The 20,555-nt window shown below is 38.7% G+C and overlaps 1 protein-coding gene across 3 annotated transcripts in view; it reads right to left on the bottom strand.

The window, feature by feature from the left end:
- Window positions 1-20,555, bottom strand: part of RPS6KA2 (ribosomal protein S6 kinase A2) — a gene marked incomplete at both ends in the record, with an annotated part of 258,686 nt that overhangs the window by 106,998 nt on the left and 131,133 nt on the right. Inside the window, one exon of one of the 3 annotated variants that reach the window (XM_079550853.1) lies at window positions 18,329-18,499. The exons of the other annotated variants lie outside the window; for them this stretch is intronic. Coding sequence (XP_079406979.1) covers window positions 18,329-18,475 — 147 coding nt within the window. The remainder of the gene's footprint in view (window positions 1-18,328; window positions 18,500-20,555) is intronic. 3 annotated transcript variants of the gene reach the window in all.

Here is a 20,555-nt window from a genome sequence, read left to right as displayed (position 1 = left end):
TATCAGTACAGACTAACAACAATTCACTTTCTTCTTTTTTTTTTTAAAGGGAGTAGAAAGAAAATGCTAGAATTGCACAGGTTTGTCTCCCTTCAGTATGCAAAAGTCTTCCCTGAAAAAGGTAAAAGCCACTGACTCTATCTTCAGAAGAAAGCACCTGGGCCATATATTTCTGATATGAATGTCTTGGGGGGAAGGTGACTTCCTGATGCTCCTAACATGTCATTGCAGCCACAAGACCTTCAGCACTTTAGCCACTTAGATTTTAGCAGTTCTCTGAATAAAAGAGCTCAGTCCAAAACATAACGCTTCACAAAGAGCAACAGTAAATAAAGCATATTAAAAAGTAATACTTGAAAGTTTCAAAGAAACTTTTTCTGAAGTGATATAGGTCTGAACACGTGACCCATCACACACACACACAAAAAAACAACCCCAACAAATATATAGAAAGTGACTACAAAGGTCTAGGCTTTCATCCCAATTTGAAATCTCTTTACATAGAATGCCAGCAGATGCTTTGTGCTTTGCAAAAGTCTTTGCATTACACACAGTTGTATCAAATCCAGTAATTCAAATGTAATTCAGCTGAAAACTAAGTGAGAAACTGCATGGTTCACCTAGTTTAGTAGTGACTTAAAATCTTTAGTAACCCTGTTGAAATGGTTTGCCAAACAAAACTACTTCATTACAAAAGGTCAATATATAACTTTTGCTTATAAACACATAAATTAAATTGCCTGAATAGCAGCACAACACTGTACTAATACTGCAGCATCCTTTTATTTTTGCTTTCCTTCCCTGTGAAATTAAATTTTCTTCACAGTTTCCACTACCACTGCAAAACATTTAAACAATTCAAATGCAGGATTTATTCTGCTGACCACTAATGACAAAGGCCGCCCCAAACCACTTTGAAAGAAGATGAGTGTTGCAATTTGTAGCTGCATCTATAAAGCAAGGAAAAATTGATGGTTTCCTTTTGAGTGCCACAGAAATGATTGCTTTGTACATTTCTTTCCTGAGGGAATACATTGCTATAATTTTCCATTGGAGAGTTTCTGTATTCCTGTATTGCTAAACTAACTGCAAAGCTCGCCTAATTTAGGTCACCAAAATCCTATGGTAAGTAATTTTGTTAAAAACAAACAAACTTTAATTTCTACACAAATTAACTTCCTTGATTACCTGTAACTATTTCTATAAAATACTATGCAGCACTGTTCAAAAAAGTTAAAACTTATATGCTGTAACTTCTACCTAATTTTGTCTTTAAAAATAGAAAAATCTGCATTTCATTCTTCTTTATTGTTATTACCAACAACAGCATATGCACTGTAGATATAATCCATTTCAGGAAGTCATAATAACAGAAACATTATTGTGTCTCAGAAAACACGCAAGACAGGTAAGTACCTTCAGATGCTGCAAAATCAGGCTGATTGCATAAGGCCAACGTATTGAATTTGAGAGGACCAAGGATAAAGCACAAATTTCATGATTCCCTAACCCTATCACAAGAATACAAAGCCCATGAAATCTTGCAGATCTGCAATATACTCTCACAAAGTGTGCAGATATGTGCCCAGTTCAGTGGAGCATATCTACCCTCACCCAAATGATACTCCAGTTTACAAAAGATTCCTTAAAGGAACTCTTACAGGATTCAATTGCCTGTTCCCCAATCCAAATTGTACTAATAAAAATGAGATGGGTGTCCAACCCATCTCTTTAAATGAACATGAACTTCAGATTACCATACAAGTGGACAACCCCTTCTATGTCCACAATCTATCATTGGTACTCACCCAATTCCAAAGTCTACCATTGCAGAAAGTTTTGCATGTACAAAATACTGTTTCAAAAATTATTTCTGGCTTCTCTGTCTTTGCTGTGCCTTCACTTCTCCTGCTAGCTTGTTGTCCCTTCCTCATGTTTTTCTTAAAATTTTCCCTTTGTCTTGTATGCTTGATTAGTCTTTGAGATCTTATTGGTCCTATCTATTTTGTAGGTTAAGCAACATCTGTTTGGATAATTAGAAGAGATTAATCAGTTAAAGAACAGTCATTACCTGCAGACATACTGAAAATAGCCATCTCCACAGATCCAACAGACAGTGACATCAACGACAGTAATCCTCCAGGTAGACACTATTTACACAGAAACAGCTTTTAATCTCCTAAGCACCACCCACACTCAAACAGGGTTCTCTTTCAAAATACGTCAATTCCAGTATTTCAGGAAACAAACAGTGAAACTGGTGCTTGCCTTGTCACTAAGTGTGGATTGTATTAACACTTCTAGTGATTAACCAATTCCAGAGTAAGCAACTAAGTATGAGGAAAAGAAAAAGCACTTAGTAAATACCAGCAAAGGTTCTCACCAACAGTCACCTGATCATGAACAATTTCTGCTGCTACTTACACATAAAATGTCATAGATTATCTTAGACATCTTTTCCAACCTTAATGATTCTGTTATGCATAATCATATGGCTGTCTAACAGCAGAGCTAGAGGCACTTAGTTGTTCAGGTTACCAAGGTAATAAAAAAATAAAGATAGCTACAACATAACAAGACATACAAGACATATATTATCAAAAAAACTACAGTCTTGTGTTTTGTTTTTTCCAATCAAGCGTATTCTAAGAACAATTTTTAAACTGGGGTTTTACAACATATCTTTAAAAGAAGCTGCAAATAGCTCTTTTCTCATTTAAAAAAAAATAAATTTTTAATTGGAAGTTGTTTAAGAAAAAAAGATGTTACTTTTGAGAACATCCCAAGTCAAAAATTGAAACATTATACGCAGAAAGCGTTATACAGTTTTCAAAAAGTTTGAGAAAGGGTTTTTACAATTAATGCAACTTTTGCAAAGCTGTTATCATTAAAAGACCTAGGCTGGAAGGGACACTGAGGATCACCAAGCTCCAACCCCCCTACCAACCACAGGGCTGCAACCCACCAGATCAGGCAGCCCATGGCCCCAACCTGGCCTTGAATGCTTCCACTGGGTTATAAATGCTATAGCTTTGTGATTTTAGAAAATCTAGTTAAGTAAAATAATTCTATATGGAAGATGATATTGGCTGTGCAGTTGTAGCTACAACGTGGTAATACAACAGCAGATGTACCAGAATAACAGCCAGAGAAGTGGGTATGGATGAGATGGAAAGCACACATTCAGACATGCACACAACATCTGCCAGGCCTGTCGTTAACTCAAACAGCACAATTTCACACCACCTCTCTCTCCCTGCTTGAGAAGCACAAGATAGAAAAATTTGCTTCCAAATCAGAACAATAATCCTGGACCCGAACATGTGAGCGTGTAGCAGTTGGAGCCAACCCAGCACTGACCAAAGCACATGGGCAGCAGGATAGCTTTGGGGCACTGCAAGGCCCCTGCACTGCTCCCTCCTTATGGTTAGACATAAAACCCATTTCTGAGCCATTTGCTCCCTCCTAGGAAGGGGCAAGCCCTGCTAGCACATTGTAGAGACAGAAAGCTTTTCACAAAAAGCTAAGTGAGCTGTAGAGCATGTACATACAGTGGAGGCCAAAAGGCAGCAACATAAGGAGCACGACACAGAGTGAATTAAAGAAAAAAAAAAAAGAATTAAGTGTCTTATATAAACCAGTGCCATTAAACCCTCTTCATAAAAACAGCTAAGGCACTATCTCTCGCAGCCTGAGGTAAGCACACGGAAAAGGACAATTAAGGTTACATAATGCTTCCTGTTCAGCCCAAAATAAACAAATGCCTGAGGCTTTTGAAATGGCACTTGCAGAAGGAAGAGTCTGGAGGGCTCTTGTGGATGGGGAGAGGCTGAGGTCCCTGGGTTTGCTCTTCAATGGCAACAGGGCCCAAGGGAATGGCATGGAGCAGGGTCAGGGGAGGGTCAGTTGGGGGTTAGGGAAAAGTTCTGCACCAGAGGGTGGGGGGCATGGTACAAGATGCTCTGGGCAGTGGGCATGGCTCCATGCCCCCAGAGTTCAAGAAGTATCTCAGACAGGGGGTTTGAATTTTGGGTGGTCTTGCGTGGAGCCAGGAGCTGGACTCAATGATCCCTGTGAGTCCCTTTCCACTCAGGATATTCTATGGTTCTGTGAAAGACTAGTATTTTGACAGCAGCGTGAGCCAAACAGAGCCTGTGCAACCCCTTGAGCTCTGTGCGGTACCTGAAATGAGCTTGACCATGTGGGACATTAGCAGGGGCAGCCTCAAAGTAGGAGCCCCAGGAGAGACTCCACCCACTGCCCCACCTGCTTATTCTTGTTTTATTTTGCTGGGAACCTTGTGGCCCAGCCTAGTTTAGTAAATGCTGTTGCCTTTAGCAGGTGATGTTCCACAGCAGCAGCCAAACCTCCTGCTGCAGGCTGCCACTGGGAATAACTTACAGCTCCAAAAGCTTTGCCATCCCTTCTCTCCCCTGACCCTAAGTAACTCCAATTCCTGATAAATAAGCTGTCAATCAGCAGAGGTCTTCAGCAGAAACACTGCGAAACTCCAAAACTCATGTAAGCCTAGCACCAAGCATGCTTATCGCCCCTTTTCCAGTGCTAGTCCTTCATGTCGAAGCACAGTCAACCTGAAGTTCAGGACTCCCCAAGAAAGGGGAAAAGTTAGGAAACATTGTTTTAGGACAGATCCCAACGCAGTATCAGTTTTTAAACAGTAGAGCTCTTGAAGTATTAGTGTTTTTATTCTTTCCTATGAGCAATGTGTAGAAAACAAGACACAAGCAGATAGCATGACATAGCATATCTAAAGAATACTACTTTTTTACATTTTGCTATTGATACATTTATATATAGCTCATAAGGCTGTAGTATTTTGTTTTCAACTGCAGCAGAGAATCACTAAAAAGCACATCCATCTTTACTACTAGTGGAATTAAATATTTCAGTAACTTTTCAGTAAGGAAGCATTTAAATAATACACAAATACCTATTTTGTATAAGCTTTCTGTATAGAGATCTGATTTTGAGACCAAAAGAAAAAAAAGCTAATTAAAAAGCTTTACCAAGTTTCAAAATCTCTCTGCAGCTACTTCAGAAGATTGCTCATAAATTCAGTAAGGCCCTAAAGATTACTCATGTCTAGAAGTGCTATCATCAAGGGCAAAGTAACTTTCTTTTTCTTCTTGCAGAGAAAATGGACTTTTATTACACTGCTACTCACACCTACACTTTGAGTACACATCAGTATTGGAAGCTGAAAGCTACAAGAAATTTTTTTCCTTATATTTGGGAGAAGATAATACTTCCACATCTCTCCTTCAGAATATAGAGCCAGGTCTACAATTTTCATAAGGATGTCAATTAGATCAATATCAAGTGCCCCTAGGATTTTGTAGTGTCTTTTATTTAAAATTACACCCAATTTCAAATATATGATTCAGAATATCAGTATCAATATGAATGAGAAAAATAGCAGCTGAAGTCTCTGAAATGTAATCTGACATATAAAATCAACAGTGTTATATCTGGGGATTATTCATATGGATCATTATTATTTGCTAATAGGAAATGAATAATTCACTAATGAAAATTTCCACTGCATGTTCCAGCAATATATTAAAGAAATTAGAAGATCCTAATAGCATAAGGATAAAAATGCTAGTGAGATGCTAGCATTTAAACCTGTAATTTTCATCAAAGAAGAAAATCAGTAGGAAAAGAACTTCTTTTTTCTTTTTTATAATGTGTTTGTTTGGTGCCACAATTGGAATTCCTGGAGGAAAATCTTCAAGGATCCCCAAAATTCGTTCTTGATATTTACTACTGACATTCCTTAAAAGCTGAGTTTCAAAATTTGCCGAGACTGAAACTCTTCAGGTTCTTCTGCAAATGCTGCAGCCCTTAATTGCATCAGACACATTTAATTGCTCAGGTTGAGCAAGCCACTGATGTGAACCAGTGATACAGAGACTGCAAATGAAAACATTTTTCCCTGTTCTTCACCACTTCTTATGCACATGACAAGGTCAATGGGTTGGGCCACCTTCTGTCCTCTGTAAGGTGCCAAGGTAGTGGTTTTACATGCAGTAAGTAATAAATATACTGGAAAATTCCATCCAAATTGATGTAACTAGTGGCTATTAGTCTTCCACGTTTTACGTTAGGCAAAATTCTGCCCAAACTCCACAGTGATGAGGAGAGCAAAGAGAAGGTCTCCATGGAGAGTCTGGGAGGTTGGAGAACTTCTTGCTTATTTCCATCAAACTTCTCAGGCTGCTCATTGGTATTTTGCCAGGCCCAGATTATAGAAACATGACACTTTCATTGCACTGAATGATAGGAGTTCACTGGGAGTTGATAATCTATCATGACCAATCTAAAACCGGAATGTGGTCACACACTTTTTAAAAATAGGCTTTGTATCACACCATATATATTGATTAACCCTTGGAAACACTCCAACAGATATCATTCTGGAAGTCAATCTAGAGTAAATATGTACTGAATTTATTCAGAACAAGTCAAATGAAGCCTTATTATTAGATATCTAGCTTTTTCTCACAAATTTAGATGATACGTTACTTCTACATATTAATATCACAGCCTCCTGGCACTTATGAATCATTAAATAGAATTTTAATGTGGCTTATTTCACATGTGTGCATTGATATTTAGAAAAGTTCAGTTTCCATTCTCTGAGTGTCGGAATGCCCTTCAAAATACTGAAGTTGTATCACCAATATATGCACTGAACTAATCCCAGCCATCCATCTGTGATGTACCAGAAAGACAGACTAATGCTGTCAGACTGTAATAAACTACAGCCTGCAAAAAGTTCAAGCATAAATTAAAGTATTACTGAAAAACCCATGATAAAAGAGATGTGCAGCCATACTGCTAAAAATTCAGTCAGCAGCCCTTGTAAGTGCAGCCCTCATGTCTGACTGCACAGCCACTACAGCAGACTGCACCTCACTGCAGCTGGTCCATGGAAGAGGCAGACACCTCACTGCTTGAGAAACACTGTCAACCTTTATTTTCCACATAAAAGCAAATGATTGCTAATTACTGTGTAAATCAGTTGCTTCTCAAGGTTGATTGCTGCCACTATCTGCTGCTACGACCTGAAGAAGTCAGGTTCTTCTGTTCAATATTTGAACATACATACCATTTCCAGAAACTGAGAGAACAGCTTTCATTTTCAGCCCTCTGTCTCAATGCCTCTTTGCTGAAATGAACTACTGACGTGCCAGATACTTCTTGTGCAAATAAAATTACATTTCACACCTGCTTCATTAATGCTGCTCATGAGTAAAGGTAAAATGTCAGGCAAAGTACAGCAGATATTCTCTGAGAGGGGAAGACTTCAAGAATAACTCCTTCCTGCACTTGATAAGTTAGAACAAATTATAATTGGGCATAAATTTTACAGGATGTGGAAAAAGTAGCATAAAGCAACATCTCCTTGTTGCAACATAAGATCAAAGACCTGTTCTCATCTTCTTCCCAGTTCAGACTCAGGAAAACCCAGCTCTTCGGCATCCCTAAAGGGCATCCGAAGTGTGGCCATCATGCTGAGAAAGAGGTGTGGTTCTGTCTCAGCTCTGCCTTGACTTCCCTTTTTCCTCAAGAAAGTGACAGAGATCAGGGTGTCATCTATTTTGTGTACTAGATCCAGGCAGCAGTAACACATTCCTGGGAGAGTAGGAGGATGTTGCTGTGACGTGCGAAACAATAATGCATCTGTGTTGGCACATACATCTCCATTATATCTGCATGCCACATTACAGCCCAAAACCCTTCAACCCTTTTAGAAAGTCTTGTAGATAATGCTGCAATCAGTTCTCCTTTGCAAAAGCTGTACTCTACTAAAGCAAGCAGCAGTCAGAAGCAAATAGTTTTTTATGGTTTCCTGAGCACTGTTCTTAGCGCAAACAAGAGTGGCAACAGCAGAAGAGTAACATCCACTTTCCATCACACATTCTGCCTCCTCTCATCTATACTAGGATGGGGAAAGAAGTGGATATTCTGCAGAAGAGACCACCAAGGAGATTGAAATGACCCTAACAAGGAAGTTTTTCAATGAGGATTTCCACTTGCTTTCCTTGTTTGCAGTGTATTGTTCTGTACCATGCAAAGAAACTGGCTGGAGTACCAAGTCCATTACATTTAAAACACTGGTAAACTAAAAATGGATCATGCCACTTCTCTCCACTCCTTCCTCCTCCTGTCCCCCCACACAGTGTGAATATATTTTAGAAGAAGAAAATACACCTACTACTTGAGCAGATTCTAAGTACTTCACAGATTATGCATATGAGGAGGAAATACTAACGCAACATTTCAGCATATTTGCCATGCTCCATGCCTATAGATAAAAAATGAGCAATACAAACACTTAGGCAGGAAGTAACTATCCCTTGTCAGATAAGGAACAAAGTGCAGCAATAGCTGAGACCTACTGTCAGTAATTAATGACATCTATTCAGGCAGTGATGTATACATGGATTCCTAAAGGAAACAGGTGTATGAAAGCTGTATCCCAAGGAAAATCCGAACTGTTTAACGAAGCAATCTGAGCACTTCATGATGTGTTTTCCCTCTCTAGATCCTCTCACTGTGCTATTCAAATCCATGCAGCATATAATTAAATCAAGGATGGCTGTAATATCTCACTTGCTAAGTTACTATACATTTGCCTAATTAGCAATTACAAGCCACTGTTGCCACAGACATTTGCTGAGTAATGCTTCTGTTCCACTCCAGGCTGGCACACAATGACAGAAAGCAGCACCACCAGAAAATGCTGTAGCTGGATGCTTAATGAGCACTGCAGGTAAATCAAACGGATGGTCACAACCTCAAAGTAATCAATGCTTCACCTCACAGTGCATTGATTAACAATATGATACATGAGAAATATATCAAAGTGGGGAGATGTCACTAAAATACACTAACTATGCAGCCTTGGGAAAAGCAAACAAACCCCACATCAAACTGACTGCTGCATGAAATGCTTTATGGGGGCACCGCACTTCTGCTCTGCAGTCCACCCACTTCTCTCCCTGCCTGTCTCCTGGTACAAACAAAGACAGACTACACCGATGTCATGCTTCAAAATGAGGGGGAGGTTTTATTCTCCTGTGATTTAGGGAACAAGCAATGATAGTATCAGATAAAAACACATAACAAGACTAATTCTCATTAAAAACTCCTTTTGTGTTTTAAAGGCACTTAACTCTTTTAAAGGTTGAAATGAAAACAGTACATACGCCTACAGGCATGACACATATATGGAGAAGAAAATTCACACTGCAGAAACCACACCTCTTGTCACAGAGCCTCATTAAATGAGAGAACTTTGTTCTGAAATACATGGATTTTGTGTTCTGGTGAGACCTGGCAATATTGAAGCCTTCTCTGCCAGAACCTGTGCTCTGTAACACATGTTCCAGGCAGTGGATTTAAGTCTCAGAAGTGTCACAGAGAGGGCTGCAGACCCAACACTGTCTCTAACATGTGTGATGCTCACAGCTTCTTCCCAGATCCCACATGCCATCTGCTGAGACCAACACACCTGACTGCAGTGCAAAGGTCTCAGGTGTTCTATTGGGACCAAAATTGTGGCTTTAAGACACAGGAACTTCAGGAGTGAAATGCTTCACCTTTACAAGAGTGAACTGCAATACTTTTGCAGGAAACCTGGAAGCATTTCTATCAAAACTGACTTATAAGAAGAAAGAGAAGTAAAGATATTTAAATACAATTTCACATTATTACAGGAATTACTGGGAACTCAATGTCTGAGTAATTATGTTGAAAGAATTCAAGTAATGATCATTGAGAAACAGACACAAGCTTAAATAAAATTATATTAATATGGCTTCAACAGTGGCACAAATCAAGAAACAAATTCAATAAATTCACTGCTGTATAATGAGCTATACGCACACGTTTTTGTCACAGAGTTCTTCATTTACTACATCTACTAGTCCTACCTTTATGAATGTTTTGTTTTCTTTGTGAAGGATATAATTAATGTTTTTATTAGCAAAATTCTTAAACTTCCACTTAAATATACAATGCGTGTAGTTTAGTTTAACTTCTGTTTGAAAAAGTCTATTTGCTACAAAATTATTCAGGTGAAATCATAAATTGATCCTCTAATGGACATTATTTATCTTCGTACCATGAAGATGATTGATGAAATAATTCATTAGCAATGAGTTCTTAAGCATTCAGTACCACCCAGGTCAAATTTAGCTAGAGATTGACCCTAATCCTAAATCAGATTTTCTAGCTAGCCTCTATTCTGACAGCATGGAAGATCCACAGATGGCAGGAATGGAACAACACTAAATAGGAACATTCAATTTTCCAGACAATTTACAAATAAATTTATCATACAGGCTTATGACAGATTTATAAATCTTCTGTTGGGCTGAAGAAATACAGAATTAGGCAAAACAAAAAGCTACATGGGATGGAATATTTCTGGAAGTATGCCCTTCCCACTGAATCACAGAATCACAAGGTTGGAAACGACCTGCAAGATCATCTAGTCCAACCACCCTCCCATTCCTATTAGTACCACAAGCACTAAACCATCTCTCGTAGCTCCTCATCCAGGCGCCTCTTGAACACTGCCAAGGACAGCGACTCCACCACCTCCCTGGGCAGCCATTCCAGTGCTGACCACCCTTTGAGAGAAAAAGTTTCTCCTAATATCCAACCTAAACCTCCTCTGGTACAACTTCTGGCCATTTCCTTGGGTCCTACTATTTGCCTGGGAGAAGAGGCCAGACCCTTTTGCACCACAACCGCCCTTCAGGAAGTTGTACAGTGCAATGAGGTCTCCCCTGAGCCTCCTCTTCTCCAGACTGAAGCCAGCTCTGAGGCCAGAGAGGGCTGCATTCTATCACACAGATGATGTTGAGGGCAGTACCGTAGGCAAGGTGACTTTTTCCTCATAAATTCTGCTTTCCCTTACCTAGTTTCAGTTTCTCAACAGATCTGCTTCATTCAATGTTATTTTTGATGGAACTGCTTTGTTTTTTTACTTGGGGACCTAACTATAAATAAAAAAATCAATGTCTGCTATTATGTTTCTATTTTGTAATTAATGTTACTCCAGTGTTTCCTTCTTGTCACCCGGGAAATATAAAAAGGCCTTGAGGATGAAGTATTTTACATATGTTCTCAGTATGGGTCCCCTCAAACAGTACCAGCAACAAGTGCAGGTGAGGACCCACTGTCTGAACTACAGCATTTCTGTACAACAGCCTTTTTCTCATTAGCGTTCTGATCTTAACATCGCTCTTCATAACCTCCTATGTTATTTATGTGACATAGAAGCACACCATAAAAAAAAAATATATCACCTCTCATCCTAAGATTAACAAACCCCCGTGGATTATATAACAATACCCTAGATCCAGACAGGCTTTTTTTCAGAGCTGTGCGTACAAGCAGCAGTCTATGGATTTATCAAAGTTGTTATTTTCACAGAAGTTCATTTCACAGTCTGTATATATTCCATGATTTGTTTTTATATAGATAACATTATAATTTGCTACCAAAACTTTCTATAATAATAGGAAAATAGTCCAGATAGAAATGCTACAGTCAGCATGTATCACAAGGATGTGTAGCCATACTGTAGAGACAGTCCAAAAAGGTCCCCAGAACCTTTCTCCATCAAACCCTAAGGCATCAGTTACAGTCCAACAGAGCAATAATGCTAAGTCCCTCTGGCAACAGACCAAAAGCCAAAGTCACTTTAAATGCTGCCTTTCTCGTTGATATCCACCCCATCACACACCTATCCCATCAACTTCATACTGGGAAGCTTTCTGATCCATTACTCAAACTGCTTCCATGGAGGGCATGACCTAAGCCATGCAGCATGGAAAACTCTGATGAAAGAGCTGTGGTTAGCTCATCACACTGAGGTGCCACTGTCTGAAATCATCAGCTACAGAAAGCATTTTCAGTGTGCAGATGGGTAGCAAGGCTCTGGCAACATGATATGGCCATCAGAATTAATAACCGAAAAATGTTCAATCCAACTTCACACAATAACCATTTATAGTAATAGCAGAGCATATAGAAAACATACAGCCACTACTTCTGTGCTTGCAAATGTGCTAAGTTAGCAGCTTCTCAGATTAGGATAGTAATTCACCCTACATTAGAATTAAAATCCATTCAGCTATAAAAATGAGGCAAAAACACATCTCTCGTTAGGAACTCTCTCTTCATCTACTTAGGAAATTCTGTCTCCCTGACAAGACTTCTATGAATGATTTTCCAGTTTCTCTGCCTCAAGGGCTGGAAACTCAGTCAGATCACCAAAAATACTCTCAGAGCTGCATATATAAGTATGCACAGTCAGACCTATTATGATTTAGTGAGCCTAGCAGCCTGGCACTAGAGTGAGTGCCAAGCACTAGGAAGGAAACTTATTTGGCCTCTGTTGGAAAAAAACATGAACTATTTGCAAAGGGGAAATATTATTTTTTTAAGCACATCTGGGACATTTTCTGGTAAAACTGGATAAGTGACAAAGCCCAGAAAATTAAGTAATTTATAGTGATATTCTGAAAAGGCAAGTGCTTCCGTGTCTGAGTTCCAGTGCTGAACAACTGCTACTCTCCTCACTATTGGTGTGAAGAACTGGTAAGCAAAATTGGCTTACAGAATTCTTTTCTCAAAATAAAAAGCCTTTCATTCAGGAGGACTGTGTGCCTCTTATTTTCTCTCAGGAGTGGATACGCCCACTGTAAGGACAGGCTAAGGCAAAAACAGAAGAGTTCAGGCTGCAAAGCTGTAAAACACACCCACAAAGGCGAGAGTCCATGAGAGACTAAGTCAACTGATAGAATCAGTGGATTAAAAGCAAATGTGTTATGAGGACTGGCTGCTTGGGGCAATAACTCCAGTTACAAGGTTCTAGTACCCAGCACCAATATAAAGACAAACTATCTGGGATGGCTATAGAACCTTGAGAATTGAACAACCTATTCCAGGATGACAACTGTCCTTCCAGATAAGATAGACAACAAACAAGAATCTGAAACCTCTGGGTCTTGTGTCTTGTATGATTTTGGCAGATACTTGTGGTAGTGGGGCTTTTTATATCCTCACAGCAGAAGACAAGAGTTTTCTTTTGAAAGGGGAGCCCAGAACAGAGGCAACCTCATCTGAGCATAACTGCATCCAGTACTTGTTTCTGCAGCTCCATCTGGACCAAGAGTGCACAAAGGACTACTTTACATCTCTGCAGAACTGTTCTCTTTGTGTTTTGATTTAGCAGAGAGCTGATGCAATGGGTTCTGGGACTTTGAGGCTGACTGCCAGAAGTGAGGAAATTTTCATTGCAGAAGTCCTGACAGGTGATTCTGACACCGCTATCATGCTCGTATCAACACAGCCTTCAGCATCACCCTGTAACAGATATAAAGCAGCTGAACTCGAGAGCGAATGAAGTTGCAGGGTTTGAGAATACTTTATCCAGAATCTGTGGGCTTGCAGATCTCTACCTGTACTCTTCAGTAGCACTAGTAATGATCAATAATAAGCGTCTGCATGAAAACACCTGAGTTTGAATTGATTGTTGAGCTGTTGTCTGATCACCCAACTCTTCAAACTCATACCTCACTTCAAGAGAACTTCCAATCAGAGACTTTCGAAAGCATCAACCAAAGGATATCAATCAACATAAGCTAAATTGCAATTAGGGCTATCATATGACAGAGTAAGGTTTAAAGGACAAAAGCACATTCCTCAGGCATAAGAGAAAAAAAGAGGAAAAAACCTTCAGTAACATGCTTTTCACTGTGTGCAATGAAAAGTAATTCATCTTGAAACTTTAGCAGCTTGTGTTGAACTGAAGCAGTCACAGCTGACCTTCCTCAGTCACTCTGATGAGTCTTTATCAGTTGTCCTCATTACATAAAGACAATCAATCAGAAACTGGAGAACAATGGCCTTATTAAGGTTCATAAAAATTGAATGCAAATCCTCTATGCCATTCAGCCAGGGACAAGCTATTCCCAGAGCTACAGACACATGCCTGTGCCAAAGTCAACGCAATTTTTTTTTTTCCAAGTCGTGAGCTGCTGATTGCCTAAGGAAGGAAAAGGGGCCAGAAAGCTACTCACGTTCTCCAGTTCACTGTGACTCCTTCACCCTTTCTTTTTCATTAGAATAGTGCAAAGCAGGAAAGGTATTCATACAAGTAGTCAATGCAAATTGTTTGCATATTGTGTTACTCTGATATACATGCTCTATGCCAATGCATTTAGCTAATTTACAAATGAATGCCTGAATGCCATTTCAACAAGTCCTCATTCCTGACTGGGATTGTTAGTGAGAGACACTGAGTAAAGACTCTCCCACTTTCATTCCTCCTGATGGAGGTGTCCTGTATGAGAGGTCACGCTGGATCACAGCACTGATTTCTAATCAGTGTCACATAGGGATTGAAACAAACTGACACCATCAATTTTCAAGGGAGATACACAGCAAGAAAACAATTATCAGGGAAGAAATGAGATCCTGGGTGCTTAAGCCATACCGGTCTGGCTACAGGTCACCAGAACTACAATTTCTCAATATATCTTCAGAAGAAATATGAGGTCTTGTTCAAAGAAGTAATGAGCTGCTGTATATCACATTCAGAACTCCAGATGCCTACTAGAAAATTTGATAGCTGATATTCAGGAATCCTATTTGGTATACATGAAAGGCAGCTGTTCCTAATGTACTTAGTTAACTTGACACCATCAAGCTTATTTTCAGTCAACGCTGGGTCAACTACCATTTCTTCCTCCTCTCACAACCTTACAAATCTCTCTCTCTAAATAAAAACCTTATGGCATCCAAACCAAATGGCCTTCATCAAATTTTACATTACTTCAGTATCATCCTCTTGGTTTTTTGTTTGTTTCTTTGTTTCTTTTTGTTGTGTGTGTTTTTTTTGTCCCTCCAATCTCACATACAGACTTAAGCAGAGATCCACACATCACATTTGGTCCCGACTTAAAACTTCAGTATCTGAGTATAAAAACAATGGCATCCTGTTTTCCCTCTAATTTACTTTTTGCCCTAGATGTAATTTAAAGGTGAAAGTAGCTTTCAAAGGCTAAACCACTACAAACTAAAAATTTTCAGTGGTTAAGAAAACATAAAGTAATCCTTATACTGTTTCTCTGTAAAGCTGATCTTCACCTGGAAGGCACTGAAAAAGGTTAACTATTTGGCAGATTTATTTGCCTTTGATATACAGAGCAACCAGGACCCTTCTCTAGATAATTCTGAAATCTTTCAAAGCGATTTACATACCACACACAAAAAAATCCCCAACTACATGTGTTAGTTTCTAAATCCTCCTTCACAGTAACAGATGTATATTCTTGTACATTTGTGCTTCATACTTCTTCAAGGCAATCGTGGAGCAAGTCCAATCAGTTGAGAAAACATTTATCTTGTTTTGATTCCTAAATGAGTGTATATGCTGCCTAATAATAAATAAATAAATAGGTAGATAGAGTCTCTAACTTTCAAACTGCCATCTAACCAGCAGCCATGTCCCTCTGACAGTCAAATAATGGCAGTCAAGAACCTTCTGTAGCTAGGGTGGGTGGACAAAAGTGTTCTCTGATTCAGTAAATAAACCATACCCTATGATACTTAAGAAAGAGAATCCAAGTAAAGCATCACATTTCATAGTCAGAAAAAAATCCTCTTGACCTTAAAGACACTGGCAGTTATACGTGCTCATTTCAGCTTTCACAGAAGATGAATGCTGCTGACCTAATAAATTCTATCCCGAGAGTCTGTTATGAAGACAAAACCTTATTATCAAGTGGTCATATCCTACATTCTGGATTTCCTAGAGTTAGCTTGGTTCCAGGCCTCCTCCTTGGACTGGGAAATTATACCTCATACAATGCTGTCAGGCAACTTTCATTTGCACACTGTAACTACAAATGCAATATTAATAAAAAGCAAATAAGCCACATAGACATATAGTATCCAGAGACATGTTTCCACAGAGTTAAAGAAAAGACAATAACATTATCCAGACTTAACGTAGCCAAATCCTCTTCAAGGATATATCCTACTGCCTGCCCCGTGCACTTGGAAGTAAAGGATAGCAGGGTCTTGTCAGCTAGCCAGTTTGAGTTACTAACACGAGTTACACATGTTAACAAACACATTTGGCAAGCCAAGCCTTAAACTGACCTAGTATTTTGACGGTAAACATCTCAAATGTTTTGCTTTGTGAAGTAGCAGCTTAGAGGTTAGCCTCTAAGCAAAACCTTTTCACAGAGATGTTGTGTGTGTCCACAAACGTGTGTAGTCTCAAACATTACTTCACTTCTCACCCTTCATAAATGCAGGGAGGTGGGGAAACAGGAAGCACTGTGTTGCACAGCACAGTTCTTCTAGTCAGAGGAATATAAGATGTACGATTACATGGAGATGCTGCTGCTACCATCAGATCTATATTTAAACATGTGCCAAAATAAGAGATTTAGAGTCTGTTTCAAACAAACACTTGCTTTTTTTGCTTATTAGGAGCACTCAAGGTCATACAAGAGAAATAGATGCAGTTACATTCCACTGAATTACAACACACCTCTTTGAACTGGTCTTTAACACATTTTCTTACTGCACCAGCACTATTCTCATGAGATGTACAAATCAGATTGAAACATCACAGTTCAAATGATACACAAGCACATTCTCATAGTCTCTTCAAAATGTGCTACAGGCAGCATAGATCAGGGCAGAGTTGAAGCCTTGAATATCATGACTTGCACAGTTCAACTGCTTTCAAACAGCATGGGCTATATCTCTGTTGTTACATTTCAGTTACTCATCTCTCAAAATATGGCCAGGTGGAAATCTGCAGCTGGAAAGGCAAAGGCTGAATAAGTAAATAAATAAATGAAATCACGGCTTTGGATTTTTGCTTTCGAAAGACTGTATGTTCTTCAGCAAAGATAATGTTGGTTTGAAAAACAAACAAACAAACAAACAGAAATTATAGCACATACTTTAAATATAGCCATACACTTGTGTTCAAAACTTTTTTTTTTTTTTTTTTTTTTTTTTGACAGATTTTACATCATAGATAGTGGAAAGAACGGCAGTTCTAGGATTTTAGATATTTTAAGCCTTCTGGTCTTAAAGATTGTAGCCGTTCTAATTCTGTATTGGAAAGGTAGCCTTTGGAAGATTTTTCAGAGGAGGAGTAGAACTATTTAAAGCCTAAAGTAGAATTAATTGCTTTTGCACTTGAAGACAAACAAAAAAGCCAATATCTCATCCACATGTTTGTATACTGTGTAGTTTCCTCTAATCTCCATGAGCAGCTGGCTATCTGCTTAACTGCCCTCATTTAGCTGACCCTAATTTCTAATCTGGATTTTCCTTCTTCATAAAGATTTATAAAAAACAAAACCAAACAAAAAACCCTGAAAACACTTCCAAGCAAAGTCAGATCATGAAAACAAAATATAATTTATACTCACTGACAGAAATGTGTTATATTATATGCTTTAAAACTTCAGAATTTGAATAGCATTTGAGCCTATAGTGATTTTTTACCCATGCCATCACCAGCCCTACCTCTAGTGGAATGATAATAGCTTTTCTCCATTCTGATTTGAACAAGTGGACAGTAATTGCATTAGCTGAAGGGACATGAGAGCACAGGCAATGTAATTTGGATGGGTTTTAGACAATACTTTGGCTGCAAGGATAACTGCATTCTCAGATCACAACTATTCTACAAGCCAGACTCTACGCCTCCAGAGAGAAAAACCTGATTCTTCACCTTGGCAGCTTCCTGTCTCTTCTGTATCCACCTGGATCATCAGCTCTTTTCTTTAAGAGACTGCGATCAGTACAGAAAGGAGTGAAGAGACAGCTTCTGAACTATTTTTTCATCTTATCAGCAGAAATGTAAACTGACAAGCAGCTTATACATATACCTCTGTCATTCTGAAGAGGAAAGCTGGGAAGAATAGGTGATTGATCACCTGAAGAACTTCAATTCCTTACTGAAGTCATGTGTGCTGAGTTGCATGATGTAGGTTAGAATCTAAATAGATGTTTTTCATTAAAAGGGTGTGCTCCCAATATCTTTTTAAGAAAACAGGGAGAGATCAGAAAATGAGGCTGGACAAGAAGACAGAGATGAAATGTGTTTTTGAAAACTGACAGTCTGAAAAGCTCTTGAAAGATACATGGAAAGACAAGTGAACCATCACAGAATTTTTATTATTTTTTCTATTTTGCACGTTCTTTCCAAGCTCCATCTGAGTGCACAATAAGCTACAGGCTCAGTTCCCTTCACGGGTGAGCTCTTCTCCAGCAGTGTACGGACAGGTGTCCTGGCAAAGACATGCACAAAGAAGCATCTGGAGCTGTAACCCTTCTCAGGAAGGCCAGACCATTTTGTCTGCTTTACTACATGGCTAATTTCACTGACCTGCATCCTCCTGTAGTCCTTACCAGCTGCCTACCAAAAATGGGGAAAAAATAGTTCTGCACTCTTTATTCTGTCAGTAATTGAAAAAACTTACCACTATCTAAAAGGAGTAAAGGGTGATGGGTAAAGCACTAGTATTAAGAAGATACTGTGAGGGATATTTAATTTCTTAGCACATACCAGAACAGAAAGTTTTTTCTCCTTTTGTCTTCCTTTGCCCACAATATCAGCAGAAGTAATTCACTGAATAGCAATCATTGGAGTAGTTTCTCAGTTTCTACTGCAAATTGTTTTCGTTCCTACAACTTAGTTGTCATCCTTTGTTGGCCTCTTTTTTCTCTCCTACTGCTTCTGCCCTCCTCCCAAGTTCATTAGATTACAGTGGAATTTGGACATATTTTTCCATAATATTTTGAAAAAGATAAATCAGAAAAGAGCGCAAGACCTCTTTCTTTCTTCTGGCCTCACATTCTTCCTCCAGATCGGCTGATACACCAGAGGTAAATACTGACTCATTTGCTTGGCACTCTCCTTTTGGCTAAATACTTCAATTTTCTTTTTTTTTTTTTTTTTTTTTTTTTTAATAAATACTGAACCAGACTTTTTTTCTCTATATATTTTATCTAGGAGACAGAACTTTTACTGTTCCCTGCAGTCAGCCACAGATCTTCTCTCTTCTGCAGATGGATCTGTTTATTCACATCTTTCCTCAACCCAGCCCCGCATTGCCATTTTCACCCTGCAGTCCTGTAAGAAAAAGTGTAGGTAATGTATTATCTTTTCTGAATAATCAAATTAACTATTTTAAGAAACACGAATGACAGAAGACACACTAGCAAAAAAAACCCAACACAGATACAAAATAAAACAGCTTATATAAATAAAATGGCCAAGATTTTCAACAGAGTTAGCTAACTCTTGTGGGTCCACTGCAACTTGTCTCTACTTACTTAACTCATACTTTTATTCCTTCAAAACTGTTGGCTTCCATTGTCTTTCAGATCACTGGAAAATGTTCTCTAGAAAAATAAACCATGCCATTTATTTCCTCTACTGAAAATTTAGTAATTCAATATAAAATGTACACATAAATAAAATTGCCTATCCATCAATACACAAATGAAATTTGAAGCATTTAACACATACATATAAGATTCTTGTTACTGGAACAGGTGAATCCCCACAATCATTTATAATGTAAAGGATTAAACTACATTAATTTTCATCAACTTAATGCAAAATGATGAAAAACTGATAAGTTTAACCACATGCCTGCTAATATCTTTCATCTAAGGATATATTCCATTCACTTTCACTGGAAGAAGGGAGTTAATGGAATCAGCTACCTTATATGACTTTGTCTGCAAATCAAATGCAGTTGTAGAGCAGGATAAACTGAGACTTTGCTCCCAGGCATTAGATCTTGGCCAGACACTGCTCTCTATCAAGAAGTCCCTCTGATGCCACACAGAGGCCAGCTTCTGACGTGCCCCCTCTGTGGGCCTTATTTTCATGTTCTCACACAAAATTTAATGTTTATCAGTATACTTGAGCTTAGGCAACCCATTTCGGGCTACTTTGCTTTGCACATAGACCGTAGTTACGTCAATGATTCTTAGTGTTTTACCCATGAGCTCTGTGAAAGACCTTCTTTGCTTGCATTTACTAAGTGAGTAGTAATTGTGAAATTAACCTAAGCAAGATTTAAAGCAAGCCTTCACACTCTTGAAATCTTCATGGCTTGGCTGCATGGCCACATAACATCGTGGCATTACATTTGCAACTCAGAAAATATTTTGAGATACTATTTAAGAAGTTCAACTAAAAGTTCACATAAAACCCCAGCCAGCCATCCAAAGTTCCAGCCAAACGTTGCTCATGTAATAAAAACGCTCTGAAACTTTTGCACTCCTGATACAGTATAATCTTCCAGGTTTGTTTTTTTGAGGTAAGCCACTGTTTGGTTCCCAGTAAGTTAATTACTAGAGTTAATCCTACATTCGATTAAACTACAGAGGACAATTAATCTGCATGAAGTTTCTTGTATACCTGAAATGTTTGCAGATTTTGGGAGCTTTTGCTATAA

The sequence above is a fragment of the Tetrao urogallus genome (genome assembly GCF_951394365.1).
Source record: "Tetrao urogallus genome assembly, chromosome: 2".
NCBI lineage: Eukaryota > Metazoa > Chordata > Aves > Galliformes > Phasianidae > Tetrao > Tetrao urogallus.
Note: the sequence above shows the minus strand (reverse complement) of the source record. Positions and strands in the feature narration are given on the sequence as shown.